Source organism: Pelodiscus sinensis, chromosome 23 (genome assembly GCF_049634645.1).
Source record: "Pelodiscus sinensis isolate JC-2024 chromosome 23, ASM4963464v1, whole genome shotgun sequence".
NCBI classification, from domain to species: Eukaryota; Metazoa; Chordata; order Testudines; family Trionychidae; genus Pelodiscus; species Pelodiscus sinensis.
Window position 1 is genome coordinate 22043948 of NC_134733.1, and position 24215 is coordinate 22068162.

The window sequence follows — 24215 nt, forward strand, 5'->3', positions numbered from 1 at the left end:
CAACTTGCCACCTGGATCAAAAGAATATGCAGTGAATGCACATGGAGGAAGAACACTGAACTGCAAGCCACCCATTGCACAGGATAATTTAAGGTTTGTTTTCAACCTTTCATGTGCAGGGTTTATGTGGGACCCATGTGCCAAAGGGATAAGTGGTGGCAATAGTAACATAAGAGAAGCTGCTTCTTTCATAAATTGGTTTGCTTTTAAATTATGATGAAGCAAGGCTTCATTTGAAATTCAGTTCATACTAGAAGATTTACCTGACGTTGCAAGGGTGCTTCAGGGCAAGGGTTTGGGGATGTGGGTGGCTCAGAGCAAAGGGTTGCAGGAGTCAGGGTTGTGGGGTGCAGGACTAGGGACATAAAATCATGTTTAATTGGTAAGCCAATTAAAGGGGGCACAGGTGTGGGGGCAGAGACATATACACAAACTCTCTCAAATATATCATAGATAAGCATTTACTACTGAAGTCAGAGGCAAACCTGATGGAAAAAGGTATTGAGTATATACAGGAAAAGGGCTGGATGACCATCTTTTATACCTCCTGTAGGAAAATGATATAAAATTTTACTGTCCACTCCAAATATTTATAAAGTTTTATTGTTTAGGTTCTATGTATTTTTTTATTTTCTCCTACCAATAATATAATAACTACATCTTCCTCTCTTTCAAAGCCAAGTACTCTATGTCCTGGTAATAAAACTATATAAGTAATGGCTTCCTCACTTCCTTTCAAGTATACAATTACAAATCTATTGTAGATGAGCTAAGAGGTACAGTATTCATAAAATAAGCCACTTTTGGGATTAGCGTGACAAACCAGAGCAGTTCTCACAATATTCTTATTAAAATCTAAGTCAAATCTGCAATGAAAGAAAAGCCTTTTCACCCCATCTGGATGCTTTCAATGACAAAATAACTCTGCGCCAGTGATTCATCTAGTACCCTCCTAGCACTGTATTAACACATACGCACACAAAGAGAAAATTACTGTTCCTGCTTTTAAGTTTTACTGGAAAACAATCTGTACTTTAACTTTAAGTGTTCACAATTGCTCACCACTGGCACCACACGTCAAATGGATTGTCAATTTTTTAACTGGCATTTTTTTTCCATTTGCTAAATCTGATATTTACATCATTTTTTATTTCTAATTTAAAAATGTCCCTTAGTTTTTATAGCAATGAGATTAAAATGACTCAAACTCAAGGACATGACATAGGAAAATTTATTTACAATTTTACACGAATGAACCTGAGTGTAAATATATTTTCCTTTAATCAAAAATTCTACCGTATTATAAAGAGGGCGCAAGGGCTATCTAGGTACTTGTGTAGCTCTTATCTTGGCAATACCACTCAAATTATTTAAAAAGAATGATAAACTAAACTGTCTGTCCATTCTGCTCCTAGAGGACTAGACTGAAAGCTAGGAGATTACTTCAAAACCAGTAGATGCAATCATGTTTCTGAAAAAGTAACTGTGATGAAGCTAAGTCAAACAAATGAAGTTAGTTCCAATGATTTCAAGGTTCTTGGTCAGCATCTGTTGGGTGAGTTCCACAGTTTAGGTCCAAATCCTGTGAGAGTTTGTCTCCAGTGTCACAAGCAGTACAAGATGAATCTCAGGAGTTCCAGTTCACAAGATAAACCATAGTTCAAAATACTGATGCAATTCCAATTCAGCACAATATTTTGAATTGTCTTGTGAACTGGAAATCCTAAAAAATATTTTGTTTCTCACAAATCAACACATGACATTTCCAGAAAAGAAGTGTGCTTCCCAGATGGCAGCCGTTGACTAAAATTTATTCTTATCAATTTAGCCACTACTATAGCCATAAAATGGACAAGAATGTCAATTTCTATGAGCAGCTGTTAGAGCTCCCAAAGTTTGCAACTTCTGGGGCTGGCTCGCTTGCAGCTAGGTTTGTAGGGCTTTCTGATACTGGAGCAAACTGGCTCCCATAGCTGCTGCTTGGGAGTTAAACAGCACAGAAAGCAGCCAGCCCAGAATGTGGAAGTCTTTAGTGGCCCTAAACAATTGGCATGAAAATAGAACAGTAGAATGTGTAATAAAGTATTTTCCAGAAATATCAAATTCAAACTAGGGATGTAATAGTATAGTTGATTAACTGATAAGCAAAAGCTTATAGGTTAATGCTATAGACTACACACATTTCCCTCTCCCTGCCAGTACATTTTTAGCAGGCTGGCCAGCAGCCTGGCTCAGTTCTGGCTTGCGATGCATCTTGGACCTAACCCTTGCTTTGTCTCTGCATTTAAAGTGTATTAGGAGCTGGGCGGGCAGGCAGCTTGGGTCAGTTCCAGTTCATACCGCATTTGGGAACTCAGACACCCCCTAGATAGGGGCTGCTGCCACCCTGCGCTGCTGCGTCTTTATCAGAGGTAGCAGCACAGGGCGACAGGCAGCTGGTCCGCAAGGGGAGCTGGTTTTTACACTGGCTTCCATCATGGACTAGCTCCCACCTGGCACTCCGCACTGCCTCTGATACAGTAGCTGCCAGCCCCACACCCGGGGAATATAGAATGGTCGACTAACAGATAACATTTCATGAGGTTACTCGATTATTCAATTAACCAATATTTAACATCCCTAATTCAAACCAAAATGGAAGATTAACATTTAGTGTAAAAACATATAACCATAATGTGGGGCTTATTTAGGTTAATTCAGCAGCAGTAAACTGATCAGTGGAGAGCCAATAGTTCTTATAACATTTGCATATTAACTTTACATTTGATTTTGGACAGATGTCATGCAGCCCATCTCTCCTTATGCATTCTCAATGTGTGTGGGCAAAACAGCGACATATTGTGTTAAAAGTCATTCTAATATGCAGTTCCGAAGACATTCCTACCTGGACAAAGTTTGCAGCCACAATACGAAGACGGGTTGAAGAGTCTCCTGTTCTAGAAAGTAAATTTGGAAGTGTTCTTTCCACACAATGAGCTGTTTCCAATTTACCTAGCTTATGCTTTGGTATATATTGAGTGATGATCATTTTCAAAAGTTTCAGGGAAGCTTGGAAAACCTGAGTTTAAAAGATTATTAAAACAACAAAAACAAAAAAATTAGAATTTTCTGTTTCTATGTAATATCCCATAGTCTGTTTTCTAGAATTAATAAAAGCACCAACATTCTAGAATTACCAAAATGTCAAAAGGGAAAGCATGGTAATTGACGTGGCCTCGGGTGTTCTCTCCCCTCTACCCACACTCCTGAAAACATGAGTTAAATCCTAATGTGAAGGGCCAAACAATGCATTCCATTGATTTTCTAGAATACCCAGCAATATCGGAGGAGGGAGAGGGGGAGAGCTTTTCCCATCTCCTGAGGCATAGCTGGAGACTATAAAATTTACCCTTCTTCAACCCATTCTGTTTCCTATATCAACCTCATAAAACACTCAAGCCCAATGTCAGTACATATTGCATCAATAGTTACTTTTCTAAGACCACTACTTAACTTTGGGCTTCTTCAAATTAGGGTTATAAGCGACTAGTCAAGTAGTCAACTACCTATTAAGCTCATAAGGTAGTCAAGTCACTACACAACTAGTCACTCCCCCCCTCCGCCCCAGCCCGCTGTCTCTATCAGAGGCAGCGGGAGGGGGAGGGGAGAGGGGAAGGAGGCAGGAGCCAGTGCTGGGTGGAGCCAACTTAAAAGATGGTTCCCCCCAGTAGTGTCTCCATGGGGGGAGGGGAGTTTCAGGGGAGGCATAGGTGTATCGGGGGACTAGGTATGAGCTGGGACTCAGCTGTCCTGGATTGCACCCAGTCCCAGACGCTGCACCTTTGCTTTGTAAGGAGCCACCCGGCTCTTAATCCATTTAAAAGGCAGAGCCACATCAGGGTTAGCTTCCAGGGCTAGGAGCTAACTCCACTGCCGCTCTGCAGTTTCCCTCCTTACTGACTAATTGAGTAGTCGCCAGAAATTCCATTGACTACTCGATTAGCTGATTAAATGCAATTTAACATCCTTACTTCAAATGTGAGAAATATTGCCTTTATTTTGCCCAAAACTAGATTAAATGACTTAAGTAAAGGCAGATAGTCTACCTTCCTTTATTCATTCTGAAAAAGTCTGCACAAAGTATTGATTGCAAGAACCAAGATGCCTTAACTACACACTTCAGCTATGCACATTTAACTGTTACTTGTTCCCTAGGGTATTTTATAGAATTAAATTGCTAAATTTAAGATGAATTTTAGGATTCTCAGCTTTCACTCATGTTGTGTGAAGCATTAGAGAATCATTTCAGGGTACATTACCCATAAGATATATTATTTGCTAAATAACCTAAGTTTCTAGTCTAGCATTTAAATTCTGTATAAAAAGTTTTATAAAATGTATTTATTGAGCACTGTCACCATTGCTGGTGGTATACAATATACAGACAACCAAAGATGCTCACATTTTACAAACTATTGAAATATTTAGCTCTGCATATTATGCAGTTCCCTAAATTCTGCAGCAATTAAAAACCTGCATGAAATCACATTTTTGTAAAATTGCTCCGATAATTCAGAGCCAAAATTAATACAACAGCATTCCCTTTTAAAGTGTAGATTGTTCAGATATTTAATATGTTTACAATTATTTTCTCCACTAAAAGCCTACATTTACTAGGCTCTGATCCTGAAACTTTTTCCACGTGAGTACAGCCCTGCACAAGGTTAGGCAGGACTGGAGCTTCAATGATGATATTATTATTATCAAACAGTATTACTCACTGAAGACACTATGTCTTTTATAGCTCTTCTTATGAGAAAGACAGCAGCTCTAAGCATATTCTTTAAATCATCCTTAGATGTGCCGGCAGACATTTCCATCAGCTTTTTATATATAGCAAGCAGAGCATCTTCTCGATACGACCAAGTCTTGGAATATGCTCCTGCAACCTGATACAGAGCAAGATTACTGTTAACAAATGGCCAATGCTGGCAACTCAACTCATAATTTAGTGCGACACAGGAAGAAAACTGCAAAGGCAAAATCGGAGTTAAGCTCCCAAATCCATTTAAATTTCAAAGACAGTGAGATTTCTTTCTTTACTTTGCACCCTTGAAAATGTCTCCCATAAAACTGCTTCAAGGAAAAATGAGATTTTATGCCAAAGAAAAAGGGATTAATATCTTAAACCTGTCAAAATCTGGGATAGTTTGTTGAATCACCTATCTACTAATAAATCACCAATCCTTGTGGCACTAGCAGTGAAATTTCCAGCAGAAGACAAATTCTAAAACAGATAATCTGCAAATATTTTATCTCATTCCTGAAAATGGATGGACCAAATCTACATAATTTTATATACACCTAATAGATTTCCCCAACAATAGTTAACCAACTCATTAGCAGCAGAAAGTTAGGTAGGCACCAGAAAATAGGCTGAAAATAAGCACCAGATTTTAATAATAGACATAGCGATACCAAACTTTATATTTGCATTTAATCGTTACATATGTGAAACTATTATCTCATGTTTTGCTCTCAAAGTGAATTCTAAAATGACTCAAGATCTGGATTATAAACGTGCAGAGGTTTATTTTTCCTAGAGTTTACCAAGGCCTCTCCAAAAACTTCAATGGCTGGACTGGCCTCCCTCAGTGCTTTCTCAGTTAATGGTTCTGGTTCCCCAGTGATGCCACTTCTTGGAGTATCACTGATATCTTCTTCATTCATCTCTGGCTCAAGGTAAGCAAATCCTTCCTCATGATGTTTACGAATAGCTGGGAGAGGTCTCTCATCATAAGGCAGAAATTCAACCTAATGGAGAAGGCAAGCAAAGTAATTCTAAATGTGACTGAGATCTGATGTTCTTCCATCGCTACTTTGATTCATTTCAACACAATCTATCCAGACTTTTCTCCAGAGTTGTATCTCCTGCATTTTACATGCAGATTTGGACATGCTCATTTTTTATCCTGTTACTATGACAACAGTGTTTTCAGAATGGAAGTCAGTACAAAGGATATATTTTATATGACATTAAGCAGATAAGAAAAAGATTAAAAACATTATGGAGTTCCATTTATAGCCTCTCTCCAGATATGAAGTCAACATAGACAGTTTACATTATTTAACTCCAGCATACTGTAAAGAGATTATTGCTGCTCTTAGGGTCCAATCCAACTCCTACGGAAATCAATGGGAGTCTCTGCTGGCATCAGTGGAAGTTGGGCTGGCCTATTTGGTCATGTCTAAGCCTCAGTTAAGACACCTTGAGGTCATGGGTATCATCTGACTTGAGCTTAGGGGGCTCGAGCTAAGAGGCTGTTTAACTGAAGTGCAGATGTTCCATCTCAGGCTGCAGTCTGAGCACTGGGACAATTCCACTTCACAGGATCCTAGCCTGAGCCTGGCTGCCTATACTGCAATTAAACAGCCTTGCAATCCAAGCCAGCTGAAATGATGTAGACCACATTGTTTTATAATGTTTTATGTAATGTGCTTAATGAATAAACAATATCACATACATTTGTCTTTGGAAAACCATCTACAGAGACTGGTGGTGGGGCTACAGGAGAAGCAGAGTGTTCAGGAATAACAGGTTCAGGAAAAGTTGTCTCAGGTGACTTTTCTTGTGGAAAAGGCTCTATCTTCTGTGCTTCTGCTTTCTCATGCTGGGATAACTGCATGGGTTTCTTTTGCCGAGGACTAACTGAATAAACCAAAGGCTCAAGGGGCAATTCAGGAGGTCTTCGGATCTGAGAAAAGAAAGAGTAATTTTGTAATATACAATTTCTGTACATTGCTTCAAAACAAAATGCTGGAAGTGAAGTTCAGCTACCACTATTACATCAGCTGCCTATGAATAAACACTTACAAGTTAGCTCTGAAATCCTGGCTCTAATGCAGGTGTCTGCCTTAAAAGCAAAGCAACCCAGGAGAGAAAACAACAGATTATGAGCAGCCTCACCTAACTGGCAAATAATGCTTTCCAGGTATAATATAAAGTTACAAATACACCTCTGGGTCAATATTCCCTTTCAATTTTCCCATACATGTGCAGAGTGAAGTTTGTTACATGCACCAAATATGGAGATGATGTATGGCAGTAATATGAAGATTTAACAAAAATATTCTATGACAGTTCCTATTCCTTGAGTTTATTTTAGTTTCTCAGGCACACTTCTATTTATAATGCCAATTGATAAAGCCTGATTAGTCAAACCACCATGTATTTATTTTTATATTATGACTAGTAAAACTTACCATCAGATCTGGATCCAGAAGGTTGTGCAGTTCCAGTTGCTGATATACCTTCAGGCGATACTCTTCCATCTGCTGTTTCTTCTGCTTTGCAAGATCATAATCTTCCTTCTCTACAGCACAGCGCTTTTCTACCTCATACCGTCCGAGTCGTTCCCCAACCTGAAAAATAAGGTTTGTGTGAAATCACAGGTTGCTGGAAATCACATTTTTAAAATGTATATAGAATTCCAGCTATAAAACTCAATTGTATGACTTTTCATTTGTTATTTTTAAACACAAGAACAGCCATACTGGGTGAACTGAACTGAACATAAGAACAGCCAGACTGGGTCAGACAAAAGGTCCATCTAGCCCAGTGTCCTGTCTGCCGACAGTGGCCAATGCCAGGTGCCCCAGAGGGAGTGAACAGAACAGGGAATCATCAAATGATCCCTCTACTGTCATCCATTTCCAGCCTCTGACAAACAGAGACTAGAGACACCATTCCTACCCATCCTGGTTAATAGCCATTGACGGACCTAACCTCCATGAATTTATCTAGTTCTTTTTTGAACCCTGTTAAAGTCCTAGTCTTCACAACATCCTCTGGCAATGAGTTTCACAGGTCGACTTTGCACTGAGTGAAGAAAAACTTCCTTTTGTTTATTTTAAACCTGTTACCTATTAACTTCATTTGGTGATCTCTAGTTCTTATGTTTTGGGAACAAGTAAATAACTTTTCCTTATTCACTTTTTCTACATCAGTCATAATTTTATAGACCTCTATCATATCCCCCCTTAGTCTCCTCTTTTCTAAGATGAAAAGTCCCAGTCTTTTTAATCTCTTTTCATATGGCACCTGTTCCAAACACCTAATAGTTTTTGCTGCCCTTTTCTGAACCTTTTCCAATGCCAAGATGTCTATTTTGAAATGAGGCAACCATATCTGTACACAGTATTTAAGATGTGGACCTGCCAGTTTTATACAGAGGCAATAAAATATTCTCTGCCTTATTCTCTATACCCTTTTTAATGATTCCTAACTGCAGCCACTACAAATGCATTTTACTGCAAAAACTGAGGAACACCTTATGGACAAATGAAAAGCTCATGGATCTGTGACACAACAGTCATTAAACAGTACCTTTTGCAAGTCAGCAATAGCTTGTTTGAGTTTCTTGGCATAGTCGTAACGTTCATGACGAACAGCTTCATGCTTTCTCTCATCCAGTTTACGAATTATCTGAGCAACTTCTGGATCCTGGTACATATCAAAAGCCAAATCATCCAGTGGTGAAATGGAGTCAGGCTTTCTGGAGGAAAAAATTAGATAATTTTGAGGTTAATCTGAAGCAGCAGCTACAATATATTCCGTCTCTTTTTGCTGCCAGCAAATTGATATATATTAAGATGACAATTATCTTTCTTCATTCTTCAGTATATTGTGGCTCTCACTTATTTTAAATGGGTCCCAAGTCAAATTTAATTTGAAATAGAAGTTTATATCTTGCAAAAGTTATTTCTTCTATTGGTTTTAATAATAATTAACCAAAATGTATATTTTCCATTTTACTCTACACTGAAGATTAGGGGATGGGTTACCTCCTAACTCAATGTTCTAGACCTACTACCTCCTCAGATGTTGATCAGTTTTCAGTGACATCTATATGATTACATCATCACACTTTGGTCATTGAGGATTTTTCTAAGGAAGATGAGCAGCTGTCTCTTATAATGTCTCTTACCTTTAATCTTTAACGGCTTTAAAGATTCAGAGTACTAGCGAACAGCTAATTATTATACTCCTATTTTCATCATTCGTCAAATCCTTTTCCTCACAGCCCAGATCCACTTTAAGGGGCTTTTCCCTTCAAATGAGGTACACTTGAAAATACTACCTCTAGTACTAGAGAATGTGGATATGACTGCTGTGACTTTAGTAAGTAAATAATCTGATCAATGGCTTTATAAAATTGTCTTTTATTCAAAAGAACATGTTCCCTACAAGGGAAATTAATCACTAAAACAGACCACCAAGGAATATGTTAGTTTCACCATCATTCAAGTCTGTAAATGATGACGAAATCTTTCTAAAAATATATTTTCTAGACCAACCACAAGATAAGGGTTTGATAGAATCTCACCCAGTAATTTTTGTAAGGGCCATGGTACACATTTCAGACGAGAATCCTAGATGATCACGATGGTTCCTTCTGATCTTCAAAATATATAAATTTATGACTGAGAATAACCATTTCTTTTTAAGTGAGATGCTAAAATTTTAAAAATGAACAAAGAAAAATGATCCAGAAAAATAAGATTCTTGAAAACTAGAAGATTGAGTTATTTTGATAGTCTTTTTGTGTACTAGGCACGCTATATGACAACCTATAGTTATCACACAAGTAATCCAATAATCTTTTGATTATGCTAAGACTGGAACCATTGGATCAGAATAAGTAGGAAGTATTACAGGCCAAAATATCAAAATCCTATGCAGTGGACATGGATATCCATATATCAACACATGTAAAAACCATCATGTGTGTAAATTAAGTAACTACAGTTTGCATGCAATAAATGTTGTCAGTTATTTGATCTGCATGCGCAAAATAGCACAATTTGCATTGCTGTAGTAGAGGTCTGAAAATCTACAATTACTCAGCCTAAAAGAGAAACAGGGGGCTGGTGGCTTGCTACAATAATGACAGTAGGAGATGAACTCAGTAAGAGGTCAAAATCAGAGCTCTAGATAGCTCCTGGAGAGTACAGGCTAGTATGTTAGTCAAACTACCCTCCTTGTCTGTCAGCTGACAGAAGAACTACTACTGTCCAAATATGCAGTGATGCCACATTAGCTGACTCCTTAGCTGCTAGCATACATGTTGTGATGGCAACCAAATTATAAATGTTAAAGAAGAAAATAGGATGAATGGTAGTTAACGTTGGGCTGGCTAACAAGATGCCAAGAAGAATAACTAGTGCTATCAAATCTGTAACAACCACTTGGGTTCAAATTTGGTATTTAAGGAATAACATTTCTGAGAAATAAGACACATAAGTGGCTGACGACAAATAAGACCCAACAGAATGTAACTGCACTGTGTTCATTCACTAAGCAAGAAATCCAACAATAATCGGCACAATTTTCAGCTTAGAAATTACAAAGTTCCGGTACCCAAACTGTTTTTAATTATAGCTCATCAGGTCACCAGTTTTAACTCCTCTACTACAAATGTCAACAGAGAAATCTTACCCAAGGTATGTTCCATCTAAAGCTAGGTCATCTGGACTGTTCCCAAGGTAATGGTCAATCAGCTTCTCTCTTGAAGGCTTTGGAAGAAAAACATTAATGTAATGTCTCCAATTTTTGATTGAACAGATTAAAAACTATAAATACAAACAATTAAAATTGAACAGGAGACATCATGTTATGCCTTTTCCAATATGCCTCTATTTTTAGACTAATAACTAAGCAGAATTAATAGCATCTTCACTCAAACTAACTATGAAGAGGTCTCTCAATATTAGTAGTGTTTTTACCTTACTGCTGACAAAATACTACAGTAAAACTCCATTGGTCCGGCACTCCTGATGGTCCGGCACCATCAGGAACCCAGAAGTGGTCCGGGCAGCCAGACCATTGGAGCTGCTCTGCCCCCAGCTTCCCCGATTCAGCCGCTGCTGAAACTGACCAGCGGCTGAATCGGGGAAGCTGGGGGCAGAGCAGCTGGAGTGCTGCCAGTAGGTCCCGTAGCGCTGCTCCTCGGAGCTGCGGGACCAACCTGGCAGCACCCCAGCTGTCCCCGATTCAGCCGCCGCTGAAACTGACCAGCGGCTGACTCCGAGAAGCCCGAGGCAGAGCTGCTCTGCCCCGGGGCTTCCTGGAGTCAGCCGCTGGTCAGTTTCAGCAGCGGCTGACTTGGGGACGCCTGGGGCAGAGCAGCTGGGGTGCTGCAGGGTTGGTCTAGCGCCGCCCCTTGGCGCTATGGGACCAACCCAGCAGCACCCCAGCTGCTCTGGCCCAGGCGTCCCCAAGAGCAACTGAGGTGCTGCAGGGTTGATCTCGCAGCGCCAAGGGGAAACGCTACCGGACCAACCCAGCAGCACCCCAGCTGCTCTGCCACAGGCATACAGATTCAGCGGCTGCTGAAACTGACCTGCAGCGGCTAAATCGGGGACGCCTGGGGCAGAGCCAGACTATCGGAAGGGGGGTCTATGAAGGGCCTGGGGTGGCATCCCCCCCCACACCACCCTAGATTCCTTATAGTCCCACCTTCCGATAGTCTGGCATATTTGATAATCCAGCACCCCCTGGGTCCTGAAGGTGCCGGATTATCGGAAGTTTACTGTAGTTGTTTAGCAGAATAGACCAAACATGGCAAACAATTCTCTTATACACAAACTACATAGTAAGTTTTATTTTAAAAACTAATAAATTATATTTACTGTACTATAAGAACAACAACATTTGCCTGAAACAGCCCACTTCATTATCAGGTTAGGGTTAGGGTTAGTAGGTTCTGCTGGACCATCTCTTCTGTGGACAGGAACATGGAAGTGATTCTTAGGATAAAGAAGATAGGGTGCGGGTTGCAGTTTAAAGTGAGGAATACTACCCAACCTATGAAAAGGCTGGAGCTGATGTTTTCTACCTTAATTCTGCAGATAGTAACTCCAATCCAGGAAGGGGGCCATTTTGCATGTTATATAGTGGACTGTATGTACACATGCATGTAAAAATAATCTGAGCCTTTTATAAAAAGACTTAAAATATAAATATACTGAGTTCCATGATACCATTTTCGTTTACTTCTAAGTAAGTTTCTTTTTTAAAGTTACACTAAAAAGAAACAATCAAAGAAAAAAAACAAACAACCGAAAATAAGTGCATGATGGCTCTTTAAACAAAACTAATATAAGAACAACAAAAATCAAAAGCCAACCTACAGTAGGTGAAGCATGTCATTATTAAGTACATACTAGGGATGCAAAAGTAGTCAAGTTGGCTACTCACATTTCTTCCCCACCCCTCAAGCCACCTCTATATCAGAGGCAGCAAGGGTGGGGAAGCAGGAGCCGGTGCTGGGGGAGCCAGCCTAAAAGCCGGTTCCCACCAGCACTGTCTCCGTGGTGTGGGGCTGAGGAGGACAGAGTTCTGCCTTTTAAATGTAGTAAGAGCTGCCTGGCTCTTATTTTTAAAAGGCACAGGTGCAATGGTCCGGACCCTGTGCTAGTCGGGACTGACGCAGTCCCGGCTCATGCTGGGTCCTGGACCTACTCCCACTGCAGCTCTGCAGTTTAAATGTAGTAGGAACAGGGTTGCCTGCATGCTTGGCTCCTACAACATTTAAACTGCAGAACTGCAGTGGTCCCTTATCGACTAATCCTGTACTCAATAGAAATTGTATCAAGTACATAATTAGTCACTAAATACTTAACATCCTTACTACAGGCAGTCCCCGGGTTACGTACAAGATAAGGACTGTAGGTTTGTTCTTAAGTTGAATTTGTATCTAAGTCGGAACTGGTACATATTGTAGGGGAAACTCTAGCCAAACATTTCTCCAGAGCTCAGTTTTATTCTCCCACACCTCACTTCCCTCAGTCCTTTATTCTCAAGCTGAGGTGTCTGCTGAGAAAAGCCGCTCCGCATCTCCCTGGTCTGCTGGGGGGCGAGGGGGGGGGCGCTAGCTTCGCGTCTCCCTGGTCTGCTGGGAGGAAGCAGCTAGTGCGGGGTTGCCTCACCCCGTTTGTAAGAAGGGATCCGATGTAAGTCGGATCCATGTAACCCGGGGACTGCCTGTACTTAGGAAGCAAGTAGCAATGTAAAATCCTGCTTAATTGTTTTTTAATTGGCAGGTGGGGGACCTTTCCAGTGCCCCTGTCGCTGCACGTATGGGGCTACACTGGCCAGGCTGGAGCAGCCTATTCCTACAGGGAACCAGGACACCATGCAGGCAGGTGCTGCTCCAGCCCCCAGCCTGTGAGGCACCCGGACTTTTCACAAACAGAGGCTGCTGGCAGAGAGCTGCTCTAGCCCCCTCCGGTTAAACATTCACATTCCTAGTACCAACCTTCATTGGACAGTCTATTGGAAGGGAAACATTCATCTATCTTCTTTATATACTTACATTATTGCTGTCATTGCTGCAATCTGCAGGCTCCCCAATTATATTTATTGCAACCAGAGCAACCTAAGATAGAATTAAAGAAGAAACAAAGATGCACAAAACCACTATTATTTTACTTGCATTTTATGAAGACCGTAGCAAAGTAATTACATAGCATGCACTGAGCCACTACACAGCTTGCGCTGACACCTCAAATATTTGTACAGTAATTTCACATTTAACACTATAGATGTGTTTCAGAAAATGATCGTGTTACGTGAAAATGTGTTACGAGAGGTCAATTTTCCCATTGAAAATAATGGAAAAGGTGGGGGTTGCTTTTCAAGCAGTGATTGAGTGGTTGAGACTGGGACATAAGGTTGGGGGAGAAAGGGGAGTGGGTTCCAGTAGGGAAGGGAGGTGTTTGGCTCTGGAGAAGGGAACGGGAGGAGAGGGGGGGGGATTGGTTTGGGAGTATGCCCCTGTGACGGGTCTGCCGGGACCTGCACTGCGTCCGGTGAAGGGGGGTTGCCAGGGAATGGTGCAGTGAGTGGCAAACCCTCCGCCGCTCTGCAGGGAGGCGGGGGAAGCCCCACGCAGCCGTCGGTGACGGGCCGGCTGGGGAAACCCAGCCCCCAGCCTGCAAGCGGGGGTGGAGGAGAGGGGGCAAGGCGTCCGACGAGGGGGAGTCAGTGGGGAATGGTGCAACGAGCGGCAAACCCTCCGCCGCTTTCTGGGAGGCGGGGGGAGCCCCGCGCAGCCACCGGCAACGGGCCGGCTGGGGAAATCGTGTTATTCCAGGGACGGTCGTGTAATTCAAAAAATGTTCCCTAAAAAAAAAAAAAAATCATGCTATCGCGAAAACGTGTTAAGCGGGCAGATGTTAAATGAGGAATTACTGTATTATTTTCTGAAAATTATCTAGTAGTGAATTACATTCACACATTCTATAGGCCCTAGCCCCTCAAACATAGGGTGCAGGAGCTCATTCTATACGTAAAATGCGTATGTTCAACAATTTGCTACTAAATTGGTTAAAGAAACTTATCTAGAAACATGATTATAGTGGTTTGATACACCTATTATAGGGCAAGATGTCTGATTCAGAACAGCACAACTGTGCAAAGTTAGAGAGAATGGTTCTTAGCTTCTCTCATTTTGGTTAGATATGCAGTGTAACTACTGAATTCACTTGCAAAAACATTCAGATCCCAAAGCACTGTAATGTGAAGTGCTAGGCATCAGCAGCAGCAGCATTCCATCTCAGAGAAAGCTATTTGTCTTGGCTGTATTATGCATTACGCTAGGGGCTGGAACTGTTTTTGGGTCAGGGGCCACTGACCCATAGAAAAATAAGTCGGGGACTACACACGAGTGAGAAGCAAAAACCAACCAAACAAAAAACCAACAAGAAAACTCCAAAACACCCAAACCCCTCACTGATGTGGCCGCTGACTGAGAAGACAGACACACCCCACATTCCCCTCACACATCAGAGCCTAGGGGGGCTCAGGATAGTAGATTTTGTGTGCTCCAGTCCCACAGTGGGGCAGCGTGGGGGCTTGAGCACCAGTGCAGGCTCCCCAGTGCAAGAGGGGTCCTTGAGTCTTGGGGGCTGGTTCCAGGCAAGCCAGGGGCCACATTCCCCACTCCTGCTTAAAGCACTCAGAGCTCAAAATCAAAAGGAGAATAGAACTAGGTTGCATAAAAAAAGCCTCCACCTGAGCTTACTTGATTTACATACATGGATTTTCTGAAACTACACTAAACTGTAAGGTCTAAGGTTTTAACTGCAAATCATTGTGATCTTTGTCAAACTTTGTAATCTTTAGAACTCTTAGAAACTTACTGTAAACTGCAACTTTGTAACTTACAGCCACCTGGCTTGTAACTTTCTTTAAACTGCATTCTCCCACGAGTGTGAGAGTGTTTGTGTTTGAAGAAGATTGGGAACAATGGACCACATGGTGATGAGTGATCACAGACTGCTGCTTTTGCTGGATAAAGGGAAGTCTGGGCATGCTCTCTGGTGACAAGGTGGATAAGTCACAGAGGCTATTCAGACACAATATGAGGAGAGGGAGCACATGTGAGACTCTCTCTCTTTCTTCCCCTGCTCCTGAGAAACTCCTCTCCAGTGTCTCTCCTCCTGACCAGCTTCCCCAGCCATGATGAGCAGACAGACCCTCCAGGATCCACATTCCTTGGCTCCTTCTGCAACCCATATGTCTGTGTGAGTGCCTGAGGGCAGGAATGAATGTGTGGGAATGAGTGAAAGAATGGAGGGGTATGTGTGCTTGTTTGCTTGCACGTGTGCGTGTGTGTGGGGTGTGAGAGAGAGAGAGAGAGAGAGAGAGAGAGAGAGAGCGCGCTCTGTTTCTTCTTTAGTTTAAACCTTTGGTGGCTGCTCTCTCATCTTCAGTTTTACCTAGTGAAAATAAACCCATACTAATGTAACCCTGGGTGATCTCCAGTGAGACTATTTTTGGGGTAACAAACTACACACTTGATCAATCTGTTCCAGATATACCAAATACCACTTTTGGCCAATCTGATTTAAAAGCAGCCAGCAAGAAAACCTTTACCTTCTGATATTATCTATACTCTTATGATATACTGCAGTGCTTGGATAAAAATGTGCCAAACTACAGCTCTTTTGATAATATCCAAATGTCCTGAGTATAAACTGAAGCTAATAATATGCATATTAAATAAAAGAGACACCAGACTTTTAACTGACATTTTTTTCTGAGAATTACTTCTTCACAAACAACTTCCCATTTTAGTTTTAATCATTTTAGTTTTATGAACCAAAACATCACTTTGTTATTGCAGTCTTGGACAACTGCAATATTGTCTAGAGCATCAAATAAACATTTTAGTTCATCTTACCTGACTGTACAAGTTGTACCTATTGATGAAATTTTTATGGAAAGTGAGTTTTAGATACTGTCCTACTGCATCCACATACACTGACTTCAGCTCCCGTGCCTTGTACCCAGTCTTCTCATTGTCTGAGAGAGACACATAACTATACAGGGGAAAGTGATTAAGCAAATGAAATGTGTACAAATGCTCAATTATTAACAAACTATCAGAGAACAGAGATGCGTAAAACCAACTGAAGTTATGGCAAGCAACATCTAAAACTACAATAAAAAGGACTTTTCTATCTAAAGGTATTAAAAATTGAAACAATGTACTTAGATTATAAGATCTTTGGGACATGGATCATATTTTTGTGTGTTTGTATGGCACCTAGCATAGTCAGGTTCATGACTGGGGCTTCTAAGTGCTAAATAATGACACAGTACTTAATGTATACTGTATCCTAATGAATTCTTCTCCTTTCAACAACTGTACTTATTCCACATACATATTTAAAAAGATGACATGTCAGCTTGCGTACTGAGCATTATTCGTCAATAAGTCTAATAAGATGTCTATACCCATGTTTTTTTATTAAAACACAGAGAACACACAGCTGTCGTGTTCTGAAAGCTCAGAGAAAAATTCTGTCAATGCAATTTGACTAATTTCAACTTGGTTATTGTGGCATTCCACAGATGCATCTGGAGACACAACTTCTCCCTCTTTACATAATATCACATCAACATTTTACCTATGACTAACATACCACCCCTTCGATATCTTACTTTTTTGATTAAAGTGACACTATCATTTAGCAGCTTTTGATTTACCCCAGTCTGCGAAACCTCTCTGATTGATACGGTGCAAAGTACTCAGGCAGATTTTCACTTATGAAGAACTCAATTTTGCTTGAAATCATATACTGGTGAGCGAGTAATTGCAGCTTTCGAACTCGACATTTCTCCACCATCTGAAGGACGATTTCTTGTGGATACTGGCAGAGTCTGAAAGAAGAGAAAATTTTCAAGTCATCTTCTTAAAGAGTTATTGCCAACTTGAATCACATTTTGTCTAAAAATTGTTTCGCTTACTGCTGCAAGGCATTCCTAACACTCAGAGCCATGCCAGGAAGGATGGAAAGAGGGGGAACAACTTGACTACATCTCTTGTTTGAGAGGGCTCCCAAAACCAAGTGACATTGCCGCCTGATATGCAGAGTCATAGTGCCACTCACAAGTGAGGGTCAGCCAGACCAAACCTCTGTGGTTCTAGAGCCCTGTGTAATAGGTTACAAAGCCCAGACGAGGGATCCAGGTCGAACCCTGTGAGACAGCAGCAAAGCAGTTCCTCCACCCGTGGTGGTTAACCTATTTTAATGTATTTTAGGGCAATTTTACATCCCTAACATGCAGTCCAACTGCTGAATAATAGCAGTAATGAGAAAAGCATTTTTAAACTAACACAAGACAAGTGATTGCAAACCCACAAAAAATGGCAGGGGAAACTCACAGGCAGATATAGCGCCCAAACCTCTTGTTTATTGACTAGTAAATGATATTGCTTTTAAGAATACTCTGGAGCAGAGATGGGCAACTTAGGCTAATAAGTGGGCTGCATGAGTGGCCCTCCATTTCAGATTATCATAACTAAGACAGTTTCCTGAAATAGGGTAGTTTTGCTAGCTATGCTTTCACATCTAGAATTTACAGGGTGTAGTGATAAAACTGTAGCAGCGCTTTGACTGGATGCAGAAGGCTCCCACAGTCAATATTGTGTGCAATTCGCATATGCCACACTTCACATGCCCTTGCTTTACCTGTGTGTCACTTTAATGTTGGCAGGAAAAAAAAAAGTGGATGGAAATCAGCAGAAACTGGCAATCCTGTGGCATGGACAACCATAAACAAAATGTCTTGTGGGCCACACGCTAGGAATGTAAATGTGTAGTCGACTATACGATTAACTGGTAAGCCTAGTCTTACCAGTGAATCTTGTTGACTACTTGCATGTCCTCCCCTTCCCCCCACAGCCTCTGTCCACTGCAAGCTCAGACCCCACCCTGCGGACAGAGGCTGCTGCCAGACCAGCCTCTGTCCAAGGTCAGCTGTATCAGAGGCAGCAACACAGAGGAGCAGGCAGCCAATCTGAGTGGGGAGCTGGTTTTTAAACCAGCTCCTCTCATGGACTGGCTCCCGCCTGGCACCCCACACTGCTGCCTCTCATACAGAGGCAGCAGCGCAAGATGGCAGGGAGCTCCCTGCGAATGGGGCCAAATTGTACTGGTTGCCACCCTTCCCCCAGGGACTATAGAATAGTCAAGTAACTGATAAGAACTCATATGGTTACTTGGATATTCAACTACCCAATATCTAACATCCCTACCACACACAGAATGGGTTGTCCACCACTGCTCTGGAGGGTTTTTTTTGTGTGAGCAGGGGAAAGAATAAGGGCTGCTTGAGATGAAATGCATCTACAGTACCCAGTCCATAGTGCTCTCAGCCAGTGAAGTCTCTCACCCTGCAATCTGTTCCGGGCAGATAGACCACGCAGCTGACTTTGATGGGATCTCATGTGGACACAGGAGGCTGCCGGGAGCAGTTCGCAGGGGATGGATTTTGTCAAACTCTTTGTGATTTTTGAAAGGGGGAAATTATGCTAAATTATGATTGTCTATCTTAGATTTGTTAATGTCATCAGATACTCAAGACAGAATAATTTTCTTGTGAATTACTTCTCATATTTTACAGATACCTCAATGCTTCCTTAATATAAATAACTCTTTCACATACAGTACCTCGGTGATCTCCATCCATTGACTGTTGGTGCATGAACCATCAGTTCTTTTGCGCTGAAGCCGTCTTCATGTCCAGATGAACTGATAACCACAAATCCAATTTTGTGTGGCATTCTGCACAGTTGAGCTGATCAAAACAATAACTTTTTAATATTAAGTTAATCAATTTTATAAAAGTTACATCTAAATAATTACAACCCACTCCTGCAGTCCCTACTTAAGACAAAATGATTGTTGACTTCCATGGGACCTTTCTCGAATAAATACTAGCACATCAAGACTCTTAATTTAAATGCTATCAAACTTAATTAATATTAAAGGTATTAGTTTTAGCTAACTTGACAAGCATTGTTTAATAAAGCCTATAAAAACTTCCTAACTCAGAGGGAACTTTGCAATATTTGCCTTAAGCTGAATTTCAGAATTCCTGCTATATTAATTAAACTGTTTTCTGTACCGTTCCAATTGGATTTGGGTTTCCATATCCACCTGTGTGTGAGAGCCAACAAAAAGTGTGAGGACCCATTTAGTGAAAACATGACTTAAGAATTCAAAGCATTTTAATGGTCTTAAATTTAAAGGAAACTAGAAACAGACTTTCACAAAGTCTTTGGCAAGGTTTCTCATCTATGGTTCCCCTTTAATAGCATAGAGTCATGGGATAAGAGGGAAGGTTCTCTCATAGTTCAGTAACTGGTTAAAAGATAGAAAACAAAGTGTTGGAATAAATGGTCAGTTTTCACAATGAAAAGAGTCGTTCTCAAGGATCTGTATTGGGGACGATGCTATTCAATATATTCAGAAATGATCTGGAAAAAATATAAATAGTGAGATGACAAAGTCTGCATAGGATACAAAATTACTCAATATACTTAAATCCAAAACTGACTGTGAAGAGTTACAAAAGGATCTCACATAATTGGGTGATTGGGCAAAAAAGTGACAGGTGAAACTCAGTGTTAATAAGTGTAAAGTAAAGCACATTGTGTGCCAATCTCAAACTACACATACAAAACAATTAACATAATCATAAGAACGGACATAGTGGGTCAGACCAAAGGTCCATCTAGCCCAGTATCCTGTCTGCTGACAGTGTCCAATGCCAGATGCCCCAGACAGAGGGAGTGAAGATGGGGTCTAAATCAGTTATTACCACACAGAAAAAATATTGGAGTCATTGGACATAGTTCTCTGAAAACATCTGCTCAATGTGCAGACAGAGTCAAAAAATAATGTTGTAATCCATAAGAAAAAGAATAAATAATAAAACAGAAAATATAATGACACTATATAAATCCACAGTATATCCACACCTTGAATACTGCATGAAGTTCTGGTCACTTCATCTTAAAAGAGAACTGGAAAAAAATACAGAGCAGTGTAACAGAAATGACTAGGGGTACTGAATATCTCCATGCGAAGAGAATTAAAAAATACAAAAAACAGGGTCTGTTCAGCTTGGAAAAGAGATAGCTGGGAAGGGGAGGTAATGATAGAGATCTATAAAATCACAAAGATGTGCAGAAAGTGAACAAGGATGTGTTACTCTTTCACATATAACATACTAGGCAGGGATCACTCAATTAAATTAATAGGCAACAGGTCTCAAACAAACAAAAATATTTTCTCACACAATGCACAGTCAACCTGGGAACCCATTGTCAAGCTGTATGACAGATGCAGAATAGGTCTATAAATGGCTATTAGCCAAGATGATTAGGAATGCAACCCCATAGTTTCGATGTCCCTAAACACTGACAAAAGCTGGGACCGGACAACAAATTGTTCTGTTCTGTTCACTCTCTCTGAAGCTTCTGGCACTGGCCATTATTGGAAGACAGGATGCTGGATTAGATGGACCACTGGTTTGACTAAGTGTGGCTATTCTTATGTAATGATGGAACTGATAAGTGAGAAAAGTAAAGATTTATTGAAATTTTCAGATATTACAGCCAGACTCATTGGGCAAAAGCAGAAAGAAGTGCATGGGCAGAACAGCAAAGACCACTCTCAAAAGCAGCCACCTTGGTAGTGATCTTATAAAACTGAGTTCCTTTCACAGCAAAAAAGGTACAGAGCTAACATGTAATGCTTGCTTTCATATAATGCCTTTAAAACATGTCATTTCATCACTTAAAGTGGTCTGCGTACAGGTTATTTGTCAACAAAATTACAAACACAGCAAGGTCTAAAATAGAACACCTCTGTTCTAATCAAGCTCTGCCTCAAAATCCACCACCTGGTTTTAAACTCTCACAAGCTGGTTTGTCATAAATTGCACTCTGCTTTGAAAACTAACAAATGATCTATAACATCTGACAAAATAAATACCATGTTTTGTGATTATATTAAAATAAAATGCATGGAGAATACTGGGAGTCTCAACCAAAACCCACAAAATAGATTAATCAGAGAACAACCAGTCACTGGTAACTGGAGCAGATTTAATGCCACAGAACACATTCTTTCTGTGGCCTGCCCTGTGCACTCATCACTGTTATCCACATACATGTAATAAGATGGTTCCCCTTGGAGGAAAATTCAGTTTTGCTAAGCTTCTAAATAACCTCATCATGCCTTGTGCCCAGCAAACAGCGGCCAGCATTAACGCTGCATAGGCTACTTCTTGTGCTAGTAAATGATCACCTTTAACTTTTTTTTAAACTCCAAGGCTACATCTACACTGGCACCTTCTTGCGCAAGAACAGCTGTTCTTGTGCAAAAACTTGCCGGGTGTCTACACTGCACGCGCGTTCTTGCGCAAGTAAATTTACAGCCAGCATCAGAAAACAGGGCTTCTTCCGGAAGAGTTATTCCTCTCCCCACGAGGAATAAGCCCTCTTGTGCAAGAGGGCAGTGTAGACAGGCAATATGACTTAATTGCGCGAGAAACCCCTATGGCTAAAATGGCCATCAGAACTTTCTTGTGCAAGACAGCGTCCACACTGCCATAGATGCTCTTGCGCAAAAACACATCTCTTGCGCAAAAGCACATGCCAGTGTAGATGCGCTCTTGTGGAAGACTTTTTGCGCAAGAACTCTTCCTCAAAACAGCTCTTGTGCAAGAAGCTGCCAGTGTAGACGTAGCCCAGGGTTATTTTACTAGTAGTGACATCATAAGGCCTCCAAGCTTATGTCCCCCTCACACTGAAATCCCCCAAAATACCAAGGGTAAAAGTAACTTAAATTTCTTACAGGTACTGTCCAACCACAACCTCGCTACAAGAAGTAAAACCTGAATGGGAGCATTTTGTTTCGAATGACTATAAAATATATTGTAATTAAAGCGATACATCTTTAGCATGGACACTTCTCCATTTCTCCCATTCTTTAAGGGTGCGTCTAGACTACAGGGTTTTGGCGACAAATGTGGACTTTTGTCGACAAAACTATTCCTGCGTCCATACCACCAATGAGCTCTGTCGACATAACGTCAACAGAACTCATCAGTTTTGTCGATGGCGGTAAACCTCATTCTACGACGAATAACGCCTTTTGTCAAAAGAGTTCTGTCGACAGAAGGCGTTATTGCATCTACACTGTCCTTTGTGTCTATACTCTTATGTCGACAAAGCAGCTTGCTTTGTCGACAAAACTGATGTAGTCTAGATGCTCTTTGTCGACAGAAGCTGTGTCGACAGTATGGGTACGTCTAGACTACATGCCTCTGGCGACAGAGGCATGTAGATTAGATTACCCGGCATAGGAAAATGAAGTGTCGATTTAAATAATCGCCGCTTCATTTAAATTTAAATGGCTGCCGCGCTGAGCCGATCAGCTGTTTGTCGGCTCAGCACAGTCGTCTGGATGCTCTGCGGTCGACATCAAAAGCATTTGTCAACCTCCTGGGATGAGGCATACCTGGGAGGTCGACAAATGCCTTTGATGTCGACCATGGAGCGTCCAGACGACCGCGCTAAGCCGACAACAAGCTGATGGGCTCAGCGCGGCAGCCATTTACATTTAAATGAAACGGCGATTATTTAAATCGACACTTCATTTTCCTATGCAGGGTAGTCTAATCTACATGCCTCTGTTGCTAGAGGCATGTAGTCTAGACGTACCCATACTGTCGACAAAGCCTCTGTCGACAAAAGCCCGTAGTCTAGACGTACCCTAAGAAGACCAATAACTGAGCCTGCACTCCCCTCCAGTTCTCCCAAAACTCAGTGACCCCGGGGCGGGTCCCAGGGGAGAAAGGCTTGCCGAGGTGGCACACAGGAGCTGTGTGCAGAAGCAGGAGGTGGAGCTCAGGCACTGAGAACCAGGCGTTATATCCAGGAGGGCCCGAGGGGAGGGGTCGGTGGGCTGGGCCCTACGCTAGGGCTGGGTGTTGGTGAAACAAAACAAAACAAAGACTCCAGCAGGGGGCGTCATAGTCTGCGGCTGCCTCCCCTCTACCCCCTACCCGCCCCAGCCCAGCGCAGCCCAACCAGCCCCCCCCGGCTCCCCAGCCCAGCGCAGCCCAACCAGCCCCCCCCCCGGCTCCCCAGCCCAGCGCAGCCCAACCAGCCCCCCCCCCGGCTCCCCAGCCCAGCGCAGCCCAACCAGCCCCCCCCCCGGCTCCCCAGCCCAGCGCAGCCCAACCAGCCCCCCCCCCGGCTCCCCAGCCCAGCGCAGCCCAACCAGCCCCCCCCCCCGGCTCCCCAGCCCAGCGCAGCCCAACCAGCCCCCGCCCCCCCGGCTCCCCAGCCCAGCGCAGCCCAACCAGCCCCCGCCCCCCCGGCTCCCCAGCCCAGCGCAGCCCAACCAGCCCCCGCCCCCCCGGCTCCCCAGCCCAGCGCAGCCCAACCAGCCCCCCCCCCCGGCCATCTCCCGCATCCCCAGTGGAAGAGGCCGCTCTCAGCGGCTTGGGCCTGGAAGGGGGGGGCAGCCGGGGGGGGGGGACTGGCCCTGCCCAGGCTACAGGCTCAGACCCCGAGGGCAAGGCCGGGCTCCCCTAGCGCGCGGGAGTCCCGGGAGAAGGCGCGGCCCGGGCACGAGCGCACGTTGCCGCTCACCCCGGGCATGACAGGCCCCCGAGCGGGGCGACGGTCCCGCGGCCGCAGCCCTCTCACCTCCGGCCCGCTTCACTCCGGCCCCATCGCCAGGGCCACCGCAACCATGGCAACCGGCCCGGCGCACGCCCCCGCGCATGCGTGGCGTCCTCTCGCGTGGCCGGGCCGCATCTGCGCAGGCGCAGCCCAGTTCTGGGCGGGAGGGGCCGGGTCTGC

General features: G+C 42.7%; 1 protein-coding gene across 3 annotated transcripts in view; it reads right to left on the bottom strand.

Moving 5' to 3' along the window:
- The window catches only part of CEP104 (centrosomal protein 104), a 48582-nt gene extending 24368 nt beyond the window's left edge, over positions 1-24214 (bottom strand). For 2 of the 3 annotated variants that reach the window (XM_075906613.1, XM_075906612.1), the window contains exons 1-12: positions 24003-24160; positions 19003-19129; positions 17036-17209; positions 16227-16365; positions 13356-13418; positions 10478-10554; positions 8366-8534; positions 7243-7401; positions 6504-6734; positions 5590-5793; positions 4761-4928; positions 2885-3058 (exon numbers count right to left, since the gene is read on the bottom strand). In XM_075906613.1, coding sequence (XP_075762728.1) covers positions 2885-3058; positions 4761-4928; positions 5590-5793; positions 6504-6734; positions 7243-7401; positions 8366-8534; positions 10478-10554; positions 13356-13418; positions 16227-16365; positions 17036-17209; positions 19003-19129; positions 24003-24138 — 1821 coding nt within the window. In that variant the 5' untranslated portion in view covers positions 24139-24160. Of the gene's footprint in view, positions 1-2884; positions 3059-4760; positions 4929-5589; positions 5794-6503; positions 6735-7242; positions 7402-8365; positions 8535-10477; positions 10555-13355; positions 13419-16226; positions 16366-17035; positions 17210-19002; positions 19130-24002 lie in introns of all 3 variants that reach the window. The other variant, XM_075906614.1, reaches the window with a different exon arrangement.
- Between the last annotated feature and the right edge of the window lies 1 nt (position 24215).